The 17,754-nt window shown below is 40.5% G+C and overlaps 1 protein-coding gene across 2 annotated transcripts; it reads right to left on the bottom strand.

Moving 5' to 3' along the window:
* Positions 1-10,234: 10,234 nt before the first annotated feature.
* SRSF7 (serine and arginine rich splicing factor 7) lies at positions 10,235-17,726 on the bottom strand. Of its 2 annotated transcripts, none has more exons than XM_043986844.1 (8): positions 17,531-17,726; positions 16,304-16,484; positions 16,019-16,195; positions 15,058-15,132; positions 14,869-14,967; positions 13,474-13,524; positions 12,887-12,922; positions 10,235-11,963 (listed from the first exon to the last, which is right to left on the bottom strand). In XM_043986844.1, the coding sequence occupies exons 1-8, from the start codon at positions 17,556-17,558 to the stop codon at positions 11,909-11,911; spliced, it is 702 nt and encodes a 233-aa protein (XP_043842779.1). In that variant the 5' UTR covers positions 17,559-17,726; the 3' UTR covers positions 10,235-11,908. The 2 variants fall into 2 exon arrangements, with proteins under 2 accessions (XP_043842779.1, XP_043842778.1); XM_043986843.1 differs by having other exon boundaries at positions 14,860-14,967; positions 17,531-17,723.
* Positions 17,727-17,754: the final 28 nt, after the last annotated feature.

Genomic DNA, 17,754 nt, shown 5'->3' with positions numbered 1-17,754 from the left:
ACACCCCATAATAAATGCTTATTAATTTTTGACTGATTATCTTCAATGATCCTGAGCTAATTACTGACACACACACACACACACACACACACACACACACACACACACACACACACACCAAAACAAACAAATAAACAAAAATACACAACATTTTTTCCCCAGGGCATAACACAATGCCTATGTTATACTTGATAAATGTTTCTTGACTTGACTTTATCCATCTAGTGATACTTATATGGCTGTGAATCCTGAAACACTGTAAACTTCAAGGATAAAAAGTAGGCATGGCCCAAAGGGGGATAGAAAGACATATAATGAGTATAAAAAGTCTGACAATGACTTTTACATAAGAAATGTCAGTTTCATTGTGCTGTGCTTTATTGTGTTATGCTGTGTGTTGTGTTATATTTTATTGTTGTGTTGGTTGTACTGTGTTGTGGTATGCTATACTGTATTGTGCTGTGCTGTGTTGTATATTTCCTTGCTTGTTGTATTGTGTTGGTTGTACTGTGTTGCGGTATGCTGTATTGTGTTGCGTCATACTGTTATGTTGTGCTCTGTTGTAGTATGCTGTCTTGTGTTTATTGTGCAGTGTTGTGTTTACTGTGTATTGTGCTGTTGTGCTGGGTGTTTTGCTGTGTTGTGTTTGTTGTGTTGTGCCCAGACCATCTTTCACAGCTCTGGCTGGCAGCCTCACCCGTGCTGCCTTCTGCCTAGGCAGCTGCCTAGCAGAGCTTCTGGTCCTTAGTTGTCTCTGCTGGGCTGCTGCTGCCACCTGCAGGGACTGTGGCTGGTGGCTTGGCTTTCTTCCTCCTGGGTAGATTCCTCCTTTGTGAGCCTGCTGTCATCCTGCCTGTAAGCTAACCACACTTTAAACAAAGGGGCCCCTCGGGTGGCCCAGACTGTTCTCCAGCTGACTCCTCTTACTGACCTGGAGATCCTCGAGGTCCCCCTGATCAATTTGCGTGAATTAATTCCTTTCACCTCCAGGTATAACCCTGGAAGCCATGTCAGAATCATTCCATTTAACTTTAGTTTTAACTAGACTGAGCACCAAGAAGTGGAGGAGGGGGAAGAAGCAGTGTAGGCCAGCTCCCCCCTTCACCTCCTCACAACCATGGGTACACTGATCTAAGAATACCTTACCAGGTAGTGATTAGAAAATCCAAAAAGAAATCATAGTGGCCCAAGATTACAAATTCAATCTAAAGGCAAGTGACCAGGGCACATACTCTATGAAACAGGAATGGACCAGCAGGAATACCGAGAGTGGATAGATCAGCAGCTCAAGCCTAGGGTCAAGGATTCGGTGCTCTTTGCTCCTAGCTAGGCCAGCAGTAGAGTGATAGCCAGAGCTGATCTCAGACTCAGCCCTCTGCCCAGACTGGCAGCTCAGGCCCTGGATCGTGGGCTGAGGAGAAGTAATTAAAAGCAGATTCTGGACTCAGTCTCCCACCCAGGAAAACAAAGGAAAGGAATGGCGTCTTCCAGAAATGCTGGGATCACAGACCCAGCCCCCCACAGCTCTCAGCTAGGCCAGCAACATTGTGTTGCCCAGAGCAAGTCACTGAAAGAATGGCTAAACCCAAAAAGATAAACAGTTATTATGAGGTAAAGAATTTCCAAGACACAAACCCCAGGGGAAGCTAAGTGGCACAGTGGATAAAGCACCGGCCCCTGAGTTCCAATCCAGCCTCAGACACTTGACACTTACCAGCTATGTGACCCTTGGGCAAGTCACTTAACCTCAATTGCCTCAAAAAAATAAATAAATAAATAAAGCGTACAGAATACAATATTCCAAAAGCCAAAGATACAAGCTAGCAACCAAGAATAATTTACCCAGAAAAACTGAGTATAAACTTTGAAAAATGGGCCTTAATGAAAGAGAGGATCATAGCTGAATAGAAATTTTGAAATACAAAGGAATAATATGAAACATAAAAAGATAAATATCGGGGGCAGCTAGGTGGCGCAGTGGATAAAGCACTGACTGGCCCTGGATTCAGGAGTACCTGAGTTCAAATCTGGCCTCAAACACTTGACACTTACTAGCTGTGTGACCCTGAGCAAGTCACTTAACCCTCACTGTCCCACAAAACAAAACAAAACACACACACACACACACACACACACAAATTGTGGGGGCAGCTAGGTGGCGCAGTGGATAGAGCACTGGCCCTGGAGTCAGGAGCACCTGAGTTCAAATCTGGCCTCAGACACTTAACACTTACTAGCTGTGTGACCCTGAGCAAGTCACTTAACCCTCACTGTCCCACAAAACAAAACATACACACACATACAAATTATGGGGACAGCTAGGTGGCGCAGTGGATAGAGCACTGGCCCTGGAGTCAGGAGCACCTGAGTTCAAATCTGGCCTCAGACACTTAACACTTACTAGCTGTATGACCCTGGGCAAGTCACTTAACCCCAATTGCCTCACTAAAAACAAAAAAACGGGGAAAAAAATTGAAAAAACAAAACAAAACAAAACAAAAACAACAAAAGATAAATATCAACAAACCATCTGGAAAGATTTCATAAGGATGAAATGTTTGCGTTTCACTAGGGGGAGAATGATAAAAATATATCCTAAGAACAGTGATGTCAATAGGGGTCACAGGGGGAGTCAAATAAAATGGCTAGTGCCCTTCTTGCTGCTCCTTGCATGTAATACCACATCTTTCAACTCCAAGAGTTTTCATTGGCTGTCCTCCATAACTGTAATATTCTCCATCCTCATCTGTAGCTCCTGGCTTCCTACAAATCTCAGCTAAAGTCCCACCTTCTGCAAGAAACCTTTCCTAGTCCCCCTTAATCTTAGTGCCTTCTCTCTGAGATTATCTCCAGTGTATCCCGCTTTTGTTTGTACATAGTTATTTGCATGTTGTTTCCCACATTAGACTGTGAGATCTCTGAGACCAGCACTTACCACAGTGCCCTGAACAGCGTTATTGTTTAGTCATTTCCATTTGGGGTTTTCTTAGCAAAGATACTAGAGTGGTTTGTCATTTCCCTCTCCAGATCATTTTATAGATGAGGAACTGAGGCAAACAGAGTTAAATGATTTGCCCAGGGTCACATATCTAGTAAGTGTCTGAAGTCAGATTTGAACTTGGGAAAATGAGTGTTCCTGATTCCAAGCCCAGAGCTCTATCCACCTAGCTGGCCACCCAGCACATAGGTTCTTTGTTTGTTTGGGGGTTTTTTGTTTTATTTTTTTGCAGGGCAATGGGGGTTAAGTGACTTGCCCAGGGTCACACAGCTAGTAAGTGTCAAGTGTCTGAGGCCGGATTTGAACTCAGGTACTCCTGAATCCAGGGTGGGTGCTTTATCCACTGCACCACCTAGCCGCCCCCATAGCACATAGGTTCTTAATAAATGCCAATCTGGAAGTGATTTTTGTTATGTGCTTATGATTTTAAAAAGAGAAAGGGAAGAAATGGGTGAGGAGACATATCTTACATAGAGAACACAAAGAGGAAGGGGTGTAGGCAGCTGTCAATTCATGAAATCAACAAGCATTTACAGAGCATTTATTATAAACCTCACTTGAATTGTTGCCGAGGGAAGTGAGCAGAACCAGGAGAATAATTTATAACAACCACACTGTAAAATCAAACAATTTTGAAAGACAAGAATTCTGGTCAATGCAATGATTAGTCACAATTCCAGAGGACAGATGATTTAATTTAGAATGCTGCTCACTATGAAGAGATGGATCAAATTATGCAGAATGAGAAACACATTTTTAGACATGGTCAGTGTAGAGATTTGTTTTGCTCTTCTGTGCATATTGGTTGCAGGGGTTTTGTTTTTGTTTTTCAGATAGAGGAGGAAAGAGAGCAGATGCTTACTAACTGAAAAAATATATATTTGATTTTTTTAAGAAAAGTGCTTCAATTAACCTCAAGAAGGCCCTCAACAGCAATGAATGGGGCACAGCAGAATTGATAACATTTGCCCTATATTACAGTTACTATAGCAGTAAAAACCTTCATTCAGTCCCTGCATCCAGATACATCAGTCATCCATTAATTTCCACAGAGTAGGGTTGAAGCATCATATAGATGTCAGCTGTTATTATTAATTACTAGCCTCAGTATAGAGGCTACATGAAGATAAAGACATCGAATATCAAAATTGTATATAAACGAGAAATCACAAATATTCAATACCGCATAACATCACAAGTTGGGATTACATACAAAATATATTGCGTTAGTAGCAATATGTGTAACTTTTCTGTCACTCCTAGCATCAACTGGACTCTCATATTTTTCTTGATGATGCCTAAGATTATATTACTTTTTTAGTCGCCTGATAACACATATGACATATATTTGCCTTTAGCAAAACGTGAGATTACAGTGAGGCAGCATGGAATAATGGGAAAGCCCGCTCAAAACTTCAAGAAGAAAAAAGATGACAGAATTCCATTTTTTTTTTTTTTGCTTAGTTGGCCCTGATTTCTTTGAGAACAGTGCCCCCTCCTGGTAGTAACATGAATAAAATGCTGTTTCTATTCTTCCATTAGAAAAGTACAGTTATACTTTCCATATCTCCCAGGTTAGGGACGTGGCACTCTGGGAATCTAGAAAATCCATGTAAAATTTGTTGGCCCTCCCTTTGTGCCAGAGAAGAAGTCTGAATTTTTTCTTTTTCCTTTATGAAGTGTTTACAGTACCTTATTGTAAAATTGGATTAATATTATATAATGCATATATTTATTTTTATGCATTTCTAAATTTCTAAACTTTTTCTGTGTCATCTACTGGCTTTCATGTATTGTTTGTGGCTTCTGCAAAACTTCCCCCAAGAAATTCCCTTTTAATTTCTTATGCCGATCTGAGACATATGGAAACTTCAATGGGAAAAGTTCACAATGTGAAAGGGATAATTGTATCTGTATTCCCACTTAAAGAAGACACAGTCATTCACTTCAGAGCCAGAAAAATCTTCTCTGTTCCTCCCTTAATTTCCCAGAGAGTTATTATCCTTTTCAATAATGGTTGTTTTTTGTTGTTAATGGAGTGGAGAGGAGTGGAATTCAATGACCTAGAAGCGATTGTTTTTGAATATTGGCATTGAGAACTTTGAAATTCTTTATCAGGGCCTGTTCCCTCTACTCCCCTCATTTAGATTTCAGAATCTCTTTGAATCTTCTCCAATAGACCTTTTTGCTCATCCAGGCTCAATTCCATTTTCCAGGACCTTGCTACATTGATATCTTCTTCTTGCCACCGTCTTCATTCGTTCTTGCCCTCTCTACTACCTCCTTCCTCTCCTCCAACAAATATACTTAGGGTGACATGTGACTGACTCAGGCCTTTCATTTGGTAGTTTATGTTCGATATTGAAAAATGAGACACCCATAGGCATTCAACGGTAAACACAAGGAGATATACTTAGTCATAACAGGAGAAGGATATTCTGCAAGGATAGGCATGGAGGCCACACCAGACTGGATTCAGCTGAATGAAGATTCCTTGCCGGAGTTGCCTATCATAATAGCCAACCAAGAGAGAGCACTAGGCAATTAGGTGGACCAGAGGATAGAGTTCTAAGTCTGGAGTTAGGAAGATCTGAGTGCAAATCTGACCTCAGACTACTGAGTGTCCTCAGACAAGTCACTTAACCTCTATTTGCTTCAGTTTACTCAACTGTAAAATGGAGGTAATAATAACACCTACCTCCCAGGGTTGTTGTGAGGATCAAGTGAGATAGTTGTAGAGTGCTTATATTATATTTGTTATATAATTAAATACAGATTAAGAATAGATATAATTCTAGCCCAATTCTCCTTTTTTCTTTTTTTTTCTGTGCATGGCAATGGGGGTTAAATGACTTGCTCAGGGTCACACAGCTAGTAAATGTCTGAGGCTGAATTCCCCTTCCTTTAATATCCACCTTGGCAATCCTGGATGCTGCCTGACTCTATCTCCCCAGCCAGGCTGCTGGAGGTGATGGTATAGCCCTCCTCCTACTCTGTACAAAGATGGACCAGATTCCAGGTCACATTTTTCCATGTCACCAATGGGACATGTCTACATTTAGAAAGCCCCTTCTCCCCCTCCCCATTACAGATACTTCAATGGATCTCTGATCCCATTAGTGTGGATTTTTTTTTTTATAAATCATCACCCTGTCTTGTCTTCTCATTGTGCAAGGTTTTCAATCACATCTTTCCAAAAATCCTCCACAGATATTTTCCCCAACTCACTGGGGGACTTTATCAGTATTTAAACTTGTTTGATCACAGACCCTATCAATAAAAAAATGTTGAGCATGTAGATGAATATTTATTTATACATAATGTACAGGTACTTTTTTTTTTTTTTAGTGAGGCAATTGGGGTTAAGTGACTTGCCCAGGGTCACACAGCTAGTAAGTGTTAAGTGTCTGAGGCCAGATTTGAACTCAGGTACTCCTGAATCCAGGGCCGGTGCTCTATCCACTGCGGCACCTAGCTGCCTTGTACAGGTACTTTTGTACTAATATGTGTGTATAAACAAAACTTACACAACAATATGATTTTAAAAGACAAAATAATATTTGGTGCTAGAGTCAAAAAGGGGTAGAAAGGGGCAGCCAGGTGGCACTACTTTTCCTAGGTGGTACTAGCTTCCCTGGGGAAGTCACTTAATCCCCATTGCCCTACAAAAAAAAAAAAGGTGGGGTGGAAAGATCATGTAAGGAAGAGTGGGATTCTCATGGGGTAAGGCTCCTCTTATTGGCTACTCTGCTTCCTTTTACAGAGCCCACAGCCTGGCCATAACCAGAAGGTGATCTGGAGGGGAGATGTGAATACACCGGTGGCAAGGAGGATTTGATGACCAGGTTACAAGCACTCTAGAAGGCTCATGGGACCTGAAGTAGAAGGGAAGAAGTTGGAAACTTATGTAGCCATGGGAATCCAGAATCATGAAAGGGGTCAAATTCCCAGTGTTGAGTGATAATGGATGAAGTACAGTTGTCTTGGAGATAAGCCCTGAGATTGGCAATCACAGGGAGGGTGGCACATGGAATCTTTCCACTCTGATTTTTTTTTTTGCTTGGGATTATATAAAATGCCCCCTGCCCCTTAAGGTTAAGCCTGATTTATTAGAAATACTTATTTTGAAGGCCACAGATTTAATATTTCATGGATGCTATAGCAAGACTGGGGTTGCCCATTGGTTATTTCTCCTTTTCTACATGAGATGTCTTATTGTACCCACCCCCTCCCCCCAAAACCTCAAACAAACCAATTCTCTTGCCCCTAGCATATCTGTTCAAGCTGTCATCTTTTTCCTGTTCCTTCACTGCTAAACTTCTTCAAAAAAAAAAGATTATTATGTTAACACTGACTCCTCCATTGCTGCCTCACCACCCATTCACTTTTTTTTTTGCCTCCTTGCAATCTTGCTTCTCCCTCCTATTACTTTACTGAAACTCCTCTCTCCAAGGTCACCAATGGAAAATTCAGTGGCCTTTTTCTCAGCCCTTGTACTCCTTGATCTTTCTGCAGCATCTGAAAGTTAACCACCTCCTTCTTGACATCCTCTCCTCCCTTGACTTTATTTGTATCAATATCAAGGAAGGAAACAAGCTCCTACTATGTGCTAAGTAAGCTCTTTTCAAATCTCTCATTGGATCTCATTATTCTCTGATGCTCTCTTACCCTTATGAGTGATTCTGTGTCTTACTGTCTAGGCTTGCTCTTCTTCCCTTCTTCCTTTTAAATTCTCCTTTTGATGATCTGATTCCCTTTCAAGGATTTCAGTTATCCTCTCTGTTTAGGTAACTCCCAAATCTATATTTCCACTCCTAAATTCTTTCCAAACAGGCAGGTCTTTTTCCTGTTTATTGAATAACTTTACCATCTGGTTGCCCTATTGACCAGTCAAACTCATAAAAACAGAACTAATCCTCTTCCTCTTCCAAAACCTGCCTCTCCTTTTGACCTCGATCTGTCAATAGTACCACCCAGTCACCGGGTTCAACTCTTCCCCCTCCCCTATTACTCCATATCCAATCAAGTGCCGGATCTTAGCATTTCTACCTCCTGAAATATTTGCATCCATCCCGGTTTCCATTCCCATTGTCACATCCTTAAAAGTGTTTGCTTTTTGGAGGTTTTTATAAGTATAAGTGACTGTCCTTTATTAATTCGATCACTTTCTGTTTAAGAAAAATCCTAAGAACCTTTAAAGGGGGAGGGGTGGATTTACTCTTAAATTGGATAAAAATGGGGGGGAGTCAGCATCAATTTTGGATAGAGGGTCAAATGGGATTAAGATAGTACTCTCTGGTTCGTAATGATGTTTAAATAGTTTTTCAATTTTAAACCATTCCTATCTTTCAATATTTTATCCCTTGGGTACTAGATATTGTTCTGCTTTAGCCTACATCAGAAATGCTATCAGGTCCTCTCTTCTATTGAAGAACTATTACTCCCCCTTATTCCCTTGTCCCTCCTCTTTCCCCCATTGGATTATATTCAACTGTTCTGGATAATTTTTTGATTTTAAGACTGAATATCCTATTGTACCCAAGATCTCCCATATTTGTGGGAATTCCATAAGAATTGTTAATTCCTTAGCACTTGAACTGTTTATAAATATTCTGAGGGAGAGGAGGGCGGCACAGGAGCTCTGGATTTGGGATATGACCTTTTGGGATTTTGCGGGGGGGGGGGGGGGGGGGGTGGAGTGTCATTTTAAGAGGTGATCAATGAAGTTTTCATTTAGGATTTCTTGAAAGTGCTTAAGCTGTTTTTTTTTTCCCATCATGATTTTCAGGGAGTCAGTGATTCTTTTTCTTTTTCTGAGGTCAATGATTCTTAAAATTATTTCTACTTGTTTTCCAGGCGAGTTTTTTCTTAATATACATTATCGATTTTCTTTTGTTCAATCTTTTGACTTTATTCTAATATTTCTTGATGTATCATCAAATCAATAATTTGTCTAGTTTTCAGAGGTCTGAGACTTGGGTAGAGTTTAAGTCTTTTAAGCTATTTATTTTGCCAATTCTTTCCTCCAGGAATCGTATTATGTCTTTCATTTCCTCTAGCTATTCATTAACTTTGCGAAGAGTACATACAATTGTTATTGTCTCCTCTGGGGAGATGGGAGGCCTACAGTAATTTGATAGCTTACTACCTGTATGACTTTAGTCTGTTTGCTCACCTGTTTGAGAGGGTTGGACTATGTGCCTATGATCAGAACCCTTCCTATGGTCTTAGAATTTTTTAATGTACTAGCAAGCTGGGGATAGCAGGTCAACTAAGAAGTTGATATTTGAGCTGAGCTTTGAAGGAAGATAGGAATTCTAAGAAGTCAAAGTGAGGACAAGTGCATTCCAAGGATGGGGAGGGAGAAGGGTAGCCAGAGTAAAGCCAAGATGTAAAACTGTGTATGAAGAACAATAAGGATACAGTAGTGTGACCGGAATGTCGAGTCCCGGGAGTAGTATATAACATCAAGAAAAGCCAGGTTGGAGACATAGCTCAGCTCAGAAATGTTTGAGTTGGCTAACATGAACAGTTTGAGCTGTTGCAGTACAGTAAAAAAGCCTCAGTGTTAGGAATCAGATTCTTTTGACTTCCCAAAGACCCAGGTGTAGGACTATCATCTTCAATTGCTTGTCCAGGGATAATAAATACCTGCTTTGGTGGCACAGAGCAGTGATGGGCCTAGCCAGAAAAGACCAGAGTTCAAATCCTGTCTTTACTCTTATTAGATGTTCGACCCCAGGGCAAATCACTTCAACCATTTGCCTCAGTCTCATTTGTGAAATGAGGATAATAGCATCTACCTCTCAGAGTTGTTAAGGATAAAGCCTTATTTGGAAAGGGTATAGCACAGTGCCTGGCACATAGTAGGAACCGTTTTAAATGCTATCTTTTTTAAAAATTAGATTCTTTCACCCTGCCAAAATCATGGCAGTTCAGGGCATAGCTTTGGAAAAGTCAGAGCTTAATTGAAAAGCCTGCAGCACAGCTGGAGGGACTTAAATATATTCAGCCAAACCTATAATGCAACAAATACCTTCATCGCTACCTCCCCTCCCAATTCTGTGGCCACAAACCAAGTAGGAATTCTACTCTCCAGCTGAAAGTCAATAAGTACCTAACCCTTTTTTATCCCCACACAAGAGAAAAAGTTGCATGGACTAGTTTCCATAGTGGACTGTTTCCAAACAAATCCCCTCGTTAAAAATTCATAAAGAACACAGTACTAAGTTGGCATTTTTTTAATCTCTGCAGATTTATTGTAGAGTAAATTTGCCTTAATATAGTACAGAACAGTTAAAGCTGATAAAATGCAACAGATAAACCTGTACACGGTAGGTGGTTTCTATACCAAATCATACTGCTCATTCAATATTCAAATCCCTTAACAAAAAGATTTCTTCAAATAACTTTAGCATATATAAAAAAAATGGCTCTTAGGTATGTCGAAGCATTCAAAAATTACCAAATAAACTCATTTGTGGCCAATTACTATTACTACCTGATATATTTTAAACTTATGGCAGAAGTCAGTACCAAGTACACTGGAAAAACATGGCCCTTGAAAGTTAAGCTTTTGTATCAAAGCTAGGATGACAGACAAGCAAATATCTTTGAATAAGATAATTTGTGCCTTTAGTGAAACAATATTCTACTGCTACTATTTTAAGGTGTGGGGGACGTTATTATTCTTTATTAAAAAAATTTAAGTTTCATCAAGTGATATGAGGCAAACCAAAAGCTAACAATGTAAATGTACTACTGTTGGTGTACAAACCACATTTTAGTTTATGATCAATAAATTTAAATACTTTGCACCAGCCTGGCAAAATCTGCTGTCTTTGAGGGGTGTGGGGTGGGTCTGAGGAGTATCAGATGGGATGAAGTTGGAGCAGCAGTTTATAAAGACATGGAAGATGGAAATGGTGCTTAGGCTGGAAAAATGACAATTTTGCAAAGCTGGTTTACATTTGTCTTTGCTCTCAATCCAAGCAATTCTTAAAAAAATAAAAATAAACAACATGCACTCATTTTTGGCATCTTCAAACAATTTAACTTAATACTAAAATGTATATATTACTAAAAACAATTGCACAGTACTGAGCAATATATTCCCAAATGGTGACTTTATCAACACTCATTAGTACTTATCTGACGTCAACTTTTTTAATGCTTTTCTTGCACCAACTTTAGCTATGACACAACAGTTGTCCAGAAGTAATTTGTGCTATGATGTCATGGACCCTTCAGCACTTCCCAGAATTTACTTAAGCTCTGTCCAATTGTTATGCCAATTTAATCTAATGAATCATGGTCCCTTGGTGATAATTTCATAGGGCATCTACCATTGAGTCTGCCACAGATGACAGGCAGTTATGAAAAAGAAAAAGTAAGGTTAACTCTCTAAAACATAACTACTTTCAAATTTATCTACTATGAAAAGATAAGTTTTCAATGCCCCAAATGACAGTTAAGAAACTATCCAAATGTATGAAAGATTTCATGAGTGCATTCAACTTGACCATTTTTTAATCACCTTCTAGCCACATCCAGATACTGACCCTGAACAGGCCTAACAAGCTCTCTAGGCTTGAGACTGGCCCAAGCTAAATTTTTAACAGTAGTGACCACAAATCAGAAGTCTAGTTAGAAACACATTTTTATTCTTAAATGTGCCAATAAAAAAAAATCCATTTTCAAGATCATAAGATGTTAATACATACAACAAAAAAAATTACACTACTCTACTGATGTAAATTTACAGAGCTCTTAAAATATCCAGATCCATTCTGATTATTAGATGGTTCAAATAGCCTTCTAGGTTACACTTACATTGAACAGACATCACAAAATCCCTTATAATAATGTAAACAAAATAACTTTCTTCCTAAAAGGTTAATTTTTTTCATTTCAGTCCATTCTTTCAGGACTTGCACTCCTACGAGGACTTCCAGAAGGTGAGCGGCTAAAATAAAGGAAAAGATTAATTACTGAACTTATCAAGACAAAAACTGAGCACAAAATAAAACCCTTCCAAAACCAGTGACTCTTCTTTCAAGCTAAAAATATTAGTCCAATATCTATTGCCTCCTGTGCCATGTTCAAAACACACGCAGGTAAAAAATGAAAATTGGGAAATGCTAAGATAACAAACTAAGTATTAAGATTAATAACTTAGCACCTCATTTTGCCAAATTACTGTATTGGCTGCTGGTTACCCCAGTCTCAAAGACCTATATTCTCTTAGCTGCAGGTAACTCTTGGCTGATTTTTGTAAATATTAACCAAAGCAACTGTATTATTTTATCCACCAATTATTAAAGCTTTATTTTTTCCAAATCGGTCTTTCTTTTATATGGTTATTAGTTCTGACTACTTAACACAGACTAAAGCATGATGGTATAGTCATAAGCTAGACTGTGAAGGAAGACTAGAATTATACACTCCAATTCCATCAAAATCACTTGTGTTATACTCAAAACATTTAGGTCTTGATTATTGCCAAGTAATGATAATGAATCCCCTGAAGTGGTGCCATGCATGCAATCAAATCTGTACTATTTGAACAACAAAAAAATGTCGATTCCAGTCCAATGGTAATACAGTGTGAATTCAAATAATGAGACTTCAGGGGATTCATTATGTGTACTAATCAAGACCTAACTTAAATCATTTCAAAGAATTGAGTTCAATTTTAAATAAAAATTTGTATTCTATCTAGGACCATATATATATATAAAAATATATATATGTAAAAGAGCACCAATTTTCCAAAGAGCTGAAAGACTGCAGATTATATCAAGAACAATCTCTTATAAAGAACACTAAAACAATTCAGATATGACAAGTAGTATCAGCCATTGTCTGAAAAAGGAAAATTCAACTTACCTTCTCTTTGGAGATGGTGATCTGGATTTTGATCGGCTGTCAAAACACGAGAAATTTTATTAAAAAGTGTACTTACTCGTCCTTTTCTAATAGCATACCATGGAATGAACACCAAATGTGATCCATCCAAGGACTAGGCTCAGATATATACTAAAGTTAATCCGTGTTTATAAAACAGAATATGAAATTCTACAACAAACTAATCATTAGAAGTGATAGCTAAGACTTTATATTTCAACTTATTTTTTGCACTGAACAAGAATGCTGGTATTTCCAACATCATACATAGTTCATCTATAACTCCTAAAGATGATTTAGAATACAGAATTCAAAATAATCTGAGCAAAATAATCAGAAAAGGATTCAGACCCAAGAAAAACCAGATTCTTCTTTAAGTGGTATACCATACAAATTCTGTCAATATCCCGAAAAATCAAACATTTGGTAATGTACCAAACTTCAAAATTTCCATTTAACTCCTGGGTCTTCCAAGTATGTTAAGTTCCATAAATTTCATTCAAAGCACTTTGAGCTCTTTGGAGTTTGGAGCTATTAAAAAAGAAGAATGTATCACTAATTTACCCTACCTGCTTCTTGGTCTTGAAAGAGACCTGGATCTGGATCTTGAGCGGGATGATCTTGGTGAAGGGAGAGAAAAAAGATGAAATAAGGTTAATGGTACTATATATAAAATGAGCCTTTTTCCTAGTAACACTGGCACTTATGCCAAGTTTTACTTTGGTAAAATCATAAACATCTAATTCAAAAATGGCAAGTCTGAGATCTTCAAGTAAATAATATGATGAAAATTTTCCAAATAGGAATAGCCTAGATGCACAGCAAATCCTATCTACTAGGTAGGTTCCCTTGACCAAGACCTGAATAATGCACTACTGAGGAAGCCATATTGGGAAACCCGGTGACAAAAATGGCCAATTTATACATGATAGGAACTTTTTGTAAGCAGACAGAGTTACCATATTGTATCTGTCTCCTAAAATCAGTATAGCTTTTAAACATCTCTAGTTTTCTTACATGTTCTATGTCTGTTAAATTATCAAAAATTATTTCTGCTATGCTAAGGTTGATTAGAGGAAACAGCCTACACATCTGTTTCATCTTCCCCAAACTGAGTTTGTGTTTCCAACAAAATTTTAGAGCTGAAAGTGGACTTAAAAAAAAGAGGCAATTTTATAGAGATCGCCACTTATGACTGACCTAGAGCAAGTCTCCCAGAGTTAAGACTCAAAAGGTCACGGGACTCTAAAACTCCAACAGCCCAACCTGCTGCCCACAGCACCACCACAGATTTCAGTCTATTCTTCCAAGGCATGCTTCTCCTTCCACGTTAACTAGACTTTGTGTGACTTAAGCTTCAGCTAACCTCTTCTCCTCAAGGTTTTTAAGCTAGGTAAGCTGGTTCAAACAGCTTAGCTGAAATGACCCAGGGGACAACAAAGTATGATACCTCTCTGCTGGGAGAGCATGATATTAACAACCATTTCAACTCAAGTATCCATGTGGAGGGGAAAATTGAAACAAAGTATAAAGCACAGCAAGAAATATCATGAAACCCACCACGACTCTGGTTCAGAGCATGGGCTATGTATGGAGTCTTCTCAGGGGGGCTCTAGGGAACAGAGAAGGGGCAGACTAACCTGCTTTGGCAGTTTTATCATTTTTGAATTCTGTGCCAAAGAAATCACAAATTCAGGTTTTATCTTTTATAAAGCACTAGGGGGCAGCTGGGTGGTGAAGTGAATAAAGCACTGGCCTTGGATTCAGGAGGACCCGAGGCTTCAGACACTTGACACTAACTGGCTATGTGACCCTAGACAAGTCACTTAACCCTCATTGCCCCACAAACAAAAAAATAAAATAAAAATAAAATCAAGTTTATCAAGCAAGATCGGACTATTTAAATCCCCAAAGGACAGTTTTTATCTAGTTAAACATAAGAAAATTCAACATACTGGAAATACCTCGATCTTTTTAAAGAACCAGATCGAGAACGGATTGAAGCAGACCTAGACCTACGAAGAGATGCAGATCTTGACCTTCGAGGAGATGCAGACCTTGACCTGCAAAAGAGGAGCAATTTAAGTCAACCAATGAAAAAAAAAACACTCTTCACAATGAAACATTTTTTGAAAACTAGATAAAGGGCTTACCTCCTACCACGGCTCCTGCTCCTTGAGCGAGAGTATCTCCTTCCTCTGGACCTTGAGTGAGATCGAGACCGTGACCTATTTTCAAGTTAGAGAAAACAAGTGTTAGATTTAAAAATTCCATTTTTACTAGTGTTTGTGTACCTCTGCTGAAATCAAATTTCAGACAACTATTTAAAACAGTGTCTGTCAGTTGGAAATAAACTCAGGGCCTATTAATTGTCGAGTATATATTTTTTTACTACCTAGAAAAGATTTGTTAAAAGCTGAATTACATTTTAGAATTACATAATATAAAACACTATAATGTGTATTTAAAATAAACCTTGCAAGTTTGCAGGTCGACCCTCTTTGGCCCAAGGTCTAGCAGATCTAGACGATCTAGAAGTATCTATAGCCGATCGCTGCATCTAGAAGTTCTCTTCAATCTAACGACGATCAAACTGACAGCCAAATGAGCCAGGTGAGGCTTGATTGACGCAAGAAGATTTTTCTAGGTGGGAATGTGGTCAATCTCGTGTTCCTCTTTCTAAACCGGAGGGGGGCCCCAATTGAAAGCCAAATTTACTGTTACGGCGATCACCGACTCAAATTTTCTGCCCTTTAAAGAATAAAGTGAAGCTAGGTGTAGATGGCTCGAGGGGATCTGGCCTCTTATGCTGATCACCTCAAGGTCTAGGAGGATCTTAATTGTCGGATTTGCAAGGCGCCTCAGCATGATATCTTAAGGCTCGTGACATTCTGAATCAAGGCGACTGACTCAAACGAAGAAACCTGAAAGGTTTTGACCAGGTTGATTATTAATATATTAACATTTTTAAAATTAAACACAAACTGTAAAATACACCTGACAATTAACACATAAAAAGTTTATAGAAAAAAATAGTATTTTCTTCTTTGCTAACAAAAGAATTACATGATTAACCGTTATATACCAACCACTCCTTTTTTTCCAAATAAATACCTGCTTCTCCTTCTTCGGCTGTAGCGATGACAATCATAAGCATAATGACCTTTCTCCCCACATTCATAACATCTATCATTAGGATCAAATGGGCGCCGTGCAGGTGGTCTGTCATATCGAGATCTTCGGGGCATTCCTGTTGACAATTCGACCCTTACCCTAGAGCCACAAATCACCCTGAAAAAAAAAATAATGGATAAATGTATATTGTATTAAAAATATGCATCCTATTACATTTGTCCACACTAATATGACAAATCTGAGACACCTGAGTTTCATACATACTTTCCATCTAGTCCTCGAACTGCATCTTCTGCATCTCTTGGATCTTCGAATTCCACAAAAGCAAATCCTGGAGGATTTCTGGCAATCCATACAGTTCGTAAGGGACCATAATAACTAAAGGCTCTTTCTAATTCTCCTTTGCCGGCACCAGTTCCCAGGTTGCCAACATATACTTTGGTCTCTGTTAGAAGAAACAAAAAAGATTGCACATTAGGAGTAGAACATTTCAACTCAATATAAAGTTGAGCAATGGCGGTAAAAGATGATATAAGCAGGTTTCCGATAGACAAAACAGGTATTGAACTTTTAAGTCGTTTGCAAAGCGTTTAAACTTTTTTTTTTTTAAACTTTAGTCCTTCAAACGTGTCAACGCTTTCTTTTGTCCTTTCCCGGCCACTCCATTAAGCATGCTTCTTACTTCCCCGGAACCACAATCACGGAGCTCACAAAGGTAGGGAGGAGCCCCCGGCTCCCGGAGCTCCACCCACCCTCGGGGGCAAGGGCCAGAGAGGGCTCAGGGGCTGCCGGTCCGAAGTAGGGCCCGGAGGCAGCTCCCTGGCCCGGGCCCGTCTGCCTGGGCCAGTTGCCCTTCCAGACCCGAGGCCTCAAACGAGCCCTTGGGGAGAGGAGGCCTCCGGGCCGGGATCTCGGGGGACTTCCCTAACTCCCCCCACCGTGATCTCTGGCAGCGGCGGCGGCGGCCGCCGCACGCTCGCTGCGCTCCCTTCCTCCCCACAGGCCCTAACCCGGCCCGGAGGGCAGGGGGCTGCAAGCGGGGCACTTCAGAGGGGGAGGGGAGAGGGGAAGGCCCCGGGACCTGCGCCACGGCGAGGGGCAACGTGCGCAAAATGGCAGCCACCTTCTCCCGCCGTCAACGGCGCGAAAGGGGGGGGGAGCGGCTAGAAAAAGGCCAGGAAGGTCTCGCTGCAGCCAGCCCGCCCCACCACCGGGGAACGCGGGAGCCCCGCGAATTCCTTCCCACCCAAGTCTTCCCGTAAGTGGAGGCCCGCGCCGAATGCTTTCCTTCCGCGACCCCCCACCCCGGTCCCCGGTCCCCCGTCCCCCACCCCCCACTATGGCTCCGTGTGGCGCCAAGACGAGGTCCGCCATTACGCACGAGGAACAACCGTCTCCCAACAGCCGCCAGCCTGAGCCCGCCTCGTGTCCCATGGCCTGGCCCATGATCCGTCCCATCCCGTTGCCTCGTTTCTCTCTCCGGCCTCTTACCTCCTCCGTACCGCCCGTAGCGCGACATGGTGTCCGGCCTTCGTGCTCCCTGCGCTTCGTAATAACCTGGCCTGGGTCGAGATACTCCCTTCCTCCACTCGGCGGTTCGAGCAACTCCCGGGTCGAGAGTGCTCGGGGGTTGAATTTATATACAAGGCCCCTCCTCCCTGGCAGTACTCATGCGTCATGTCGTCATCGCGCGCAGCACAAAGGCGCGGGGCGGA

This window comes from Dromiciops gliroides, chromosome 2 (genome assembly GCF_019393635.1).
Source record: "Dromiciops gliroides isolate mDroGli1 chromosome 2, mDroGli1.pri, whole genome shotgun sequence".
NCBI lineage: Eukaryota > Metazoa > Chordata > Mammalia > Microbiotheria > Microbiotheriidae > Dromiciops > Dromiciops gliroides.
Note: the sequence above shows the minus strand (reverse complement) of the source record. Positions and strands in the feature narration are given on the sequence as shown.

Excerpts from the sequence above, each read along its gene's own strand:
- SRSF7 (XM_043986843.1), bottom strand. The coding sequence starts at position 17,558 with ATGTCGCGCTACGGGCGGTACGGAGGAG. Across the intron at positions 16,485-17,530 it reads CTACGGGCGGTACGGAGGAG|AGACCAAAGTATATGTTGGC; the intron begins GTAAGAGGCCGG and ends TTCTTCTAACAG. Across the intron at positions 15,133-16,018 it reads AGCCGAAGAAGGAGAAGCAG|GTCACGGTCTCGATCTCACT; the intron begins GTATTTATTTGG and ends ACTTGAAAATAG.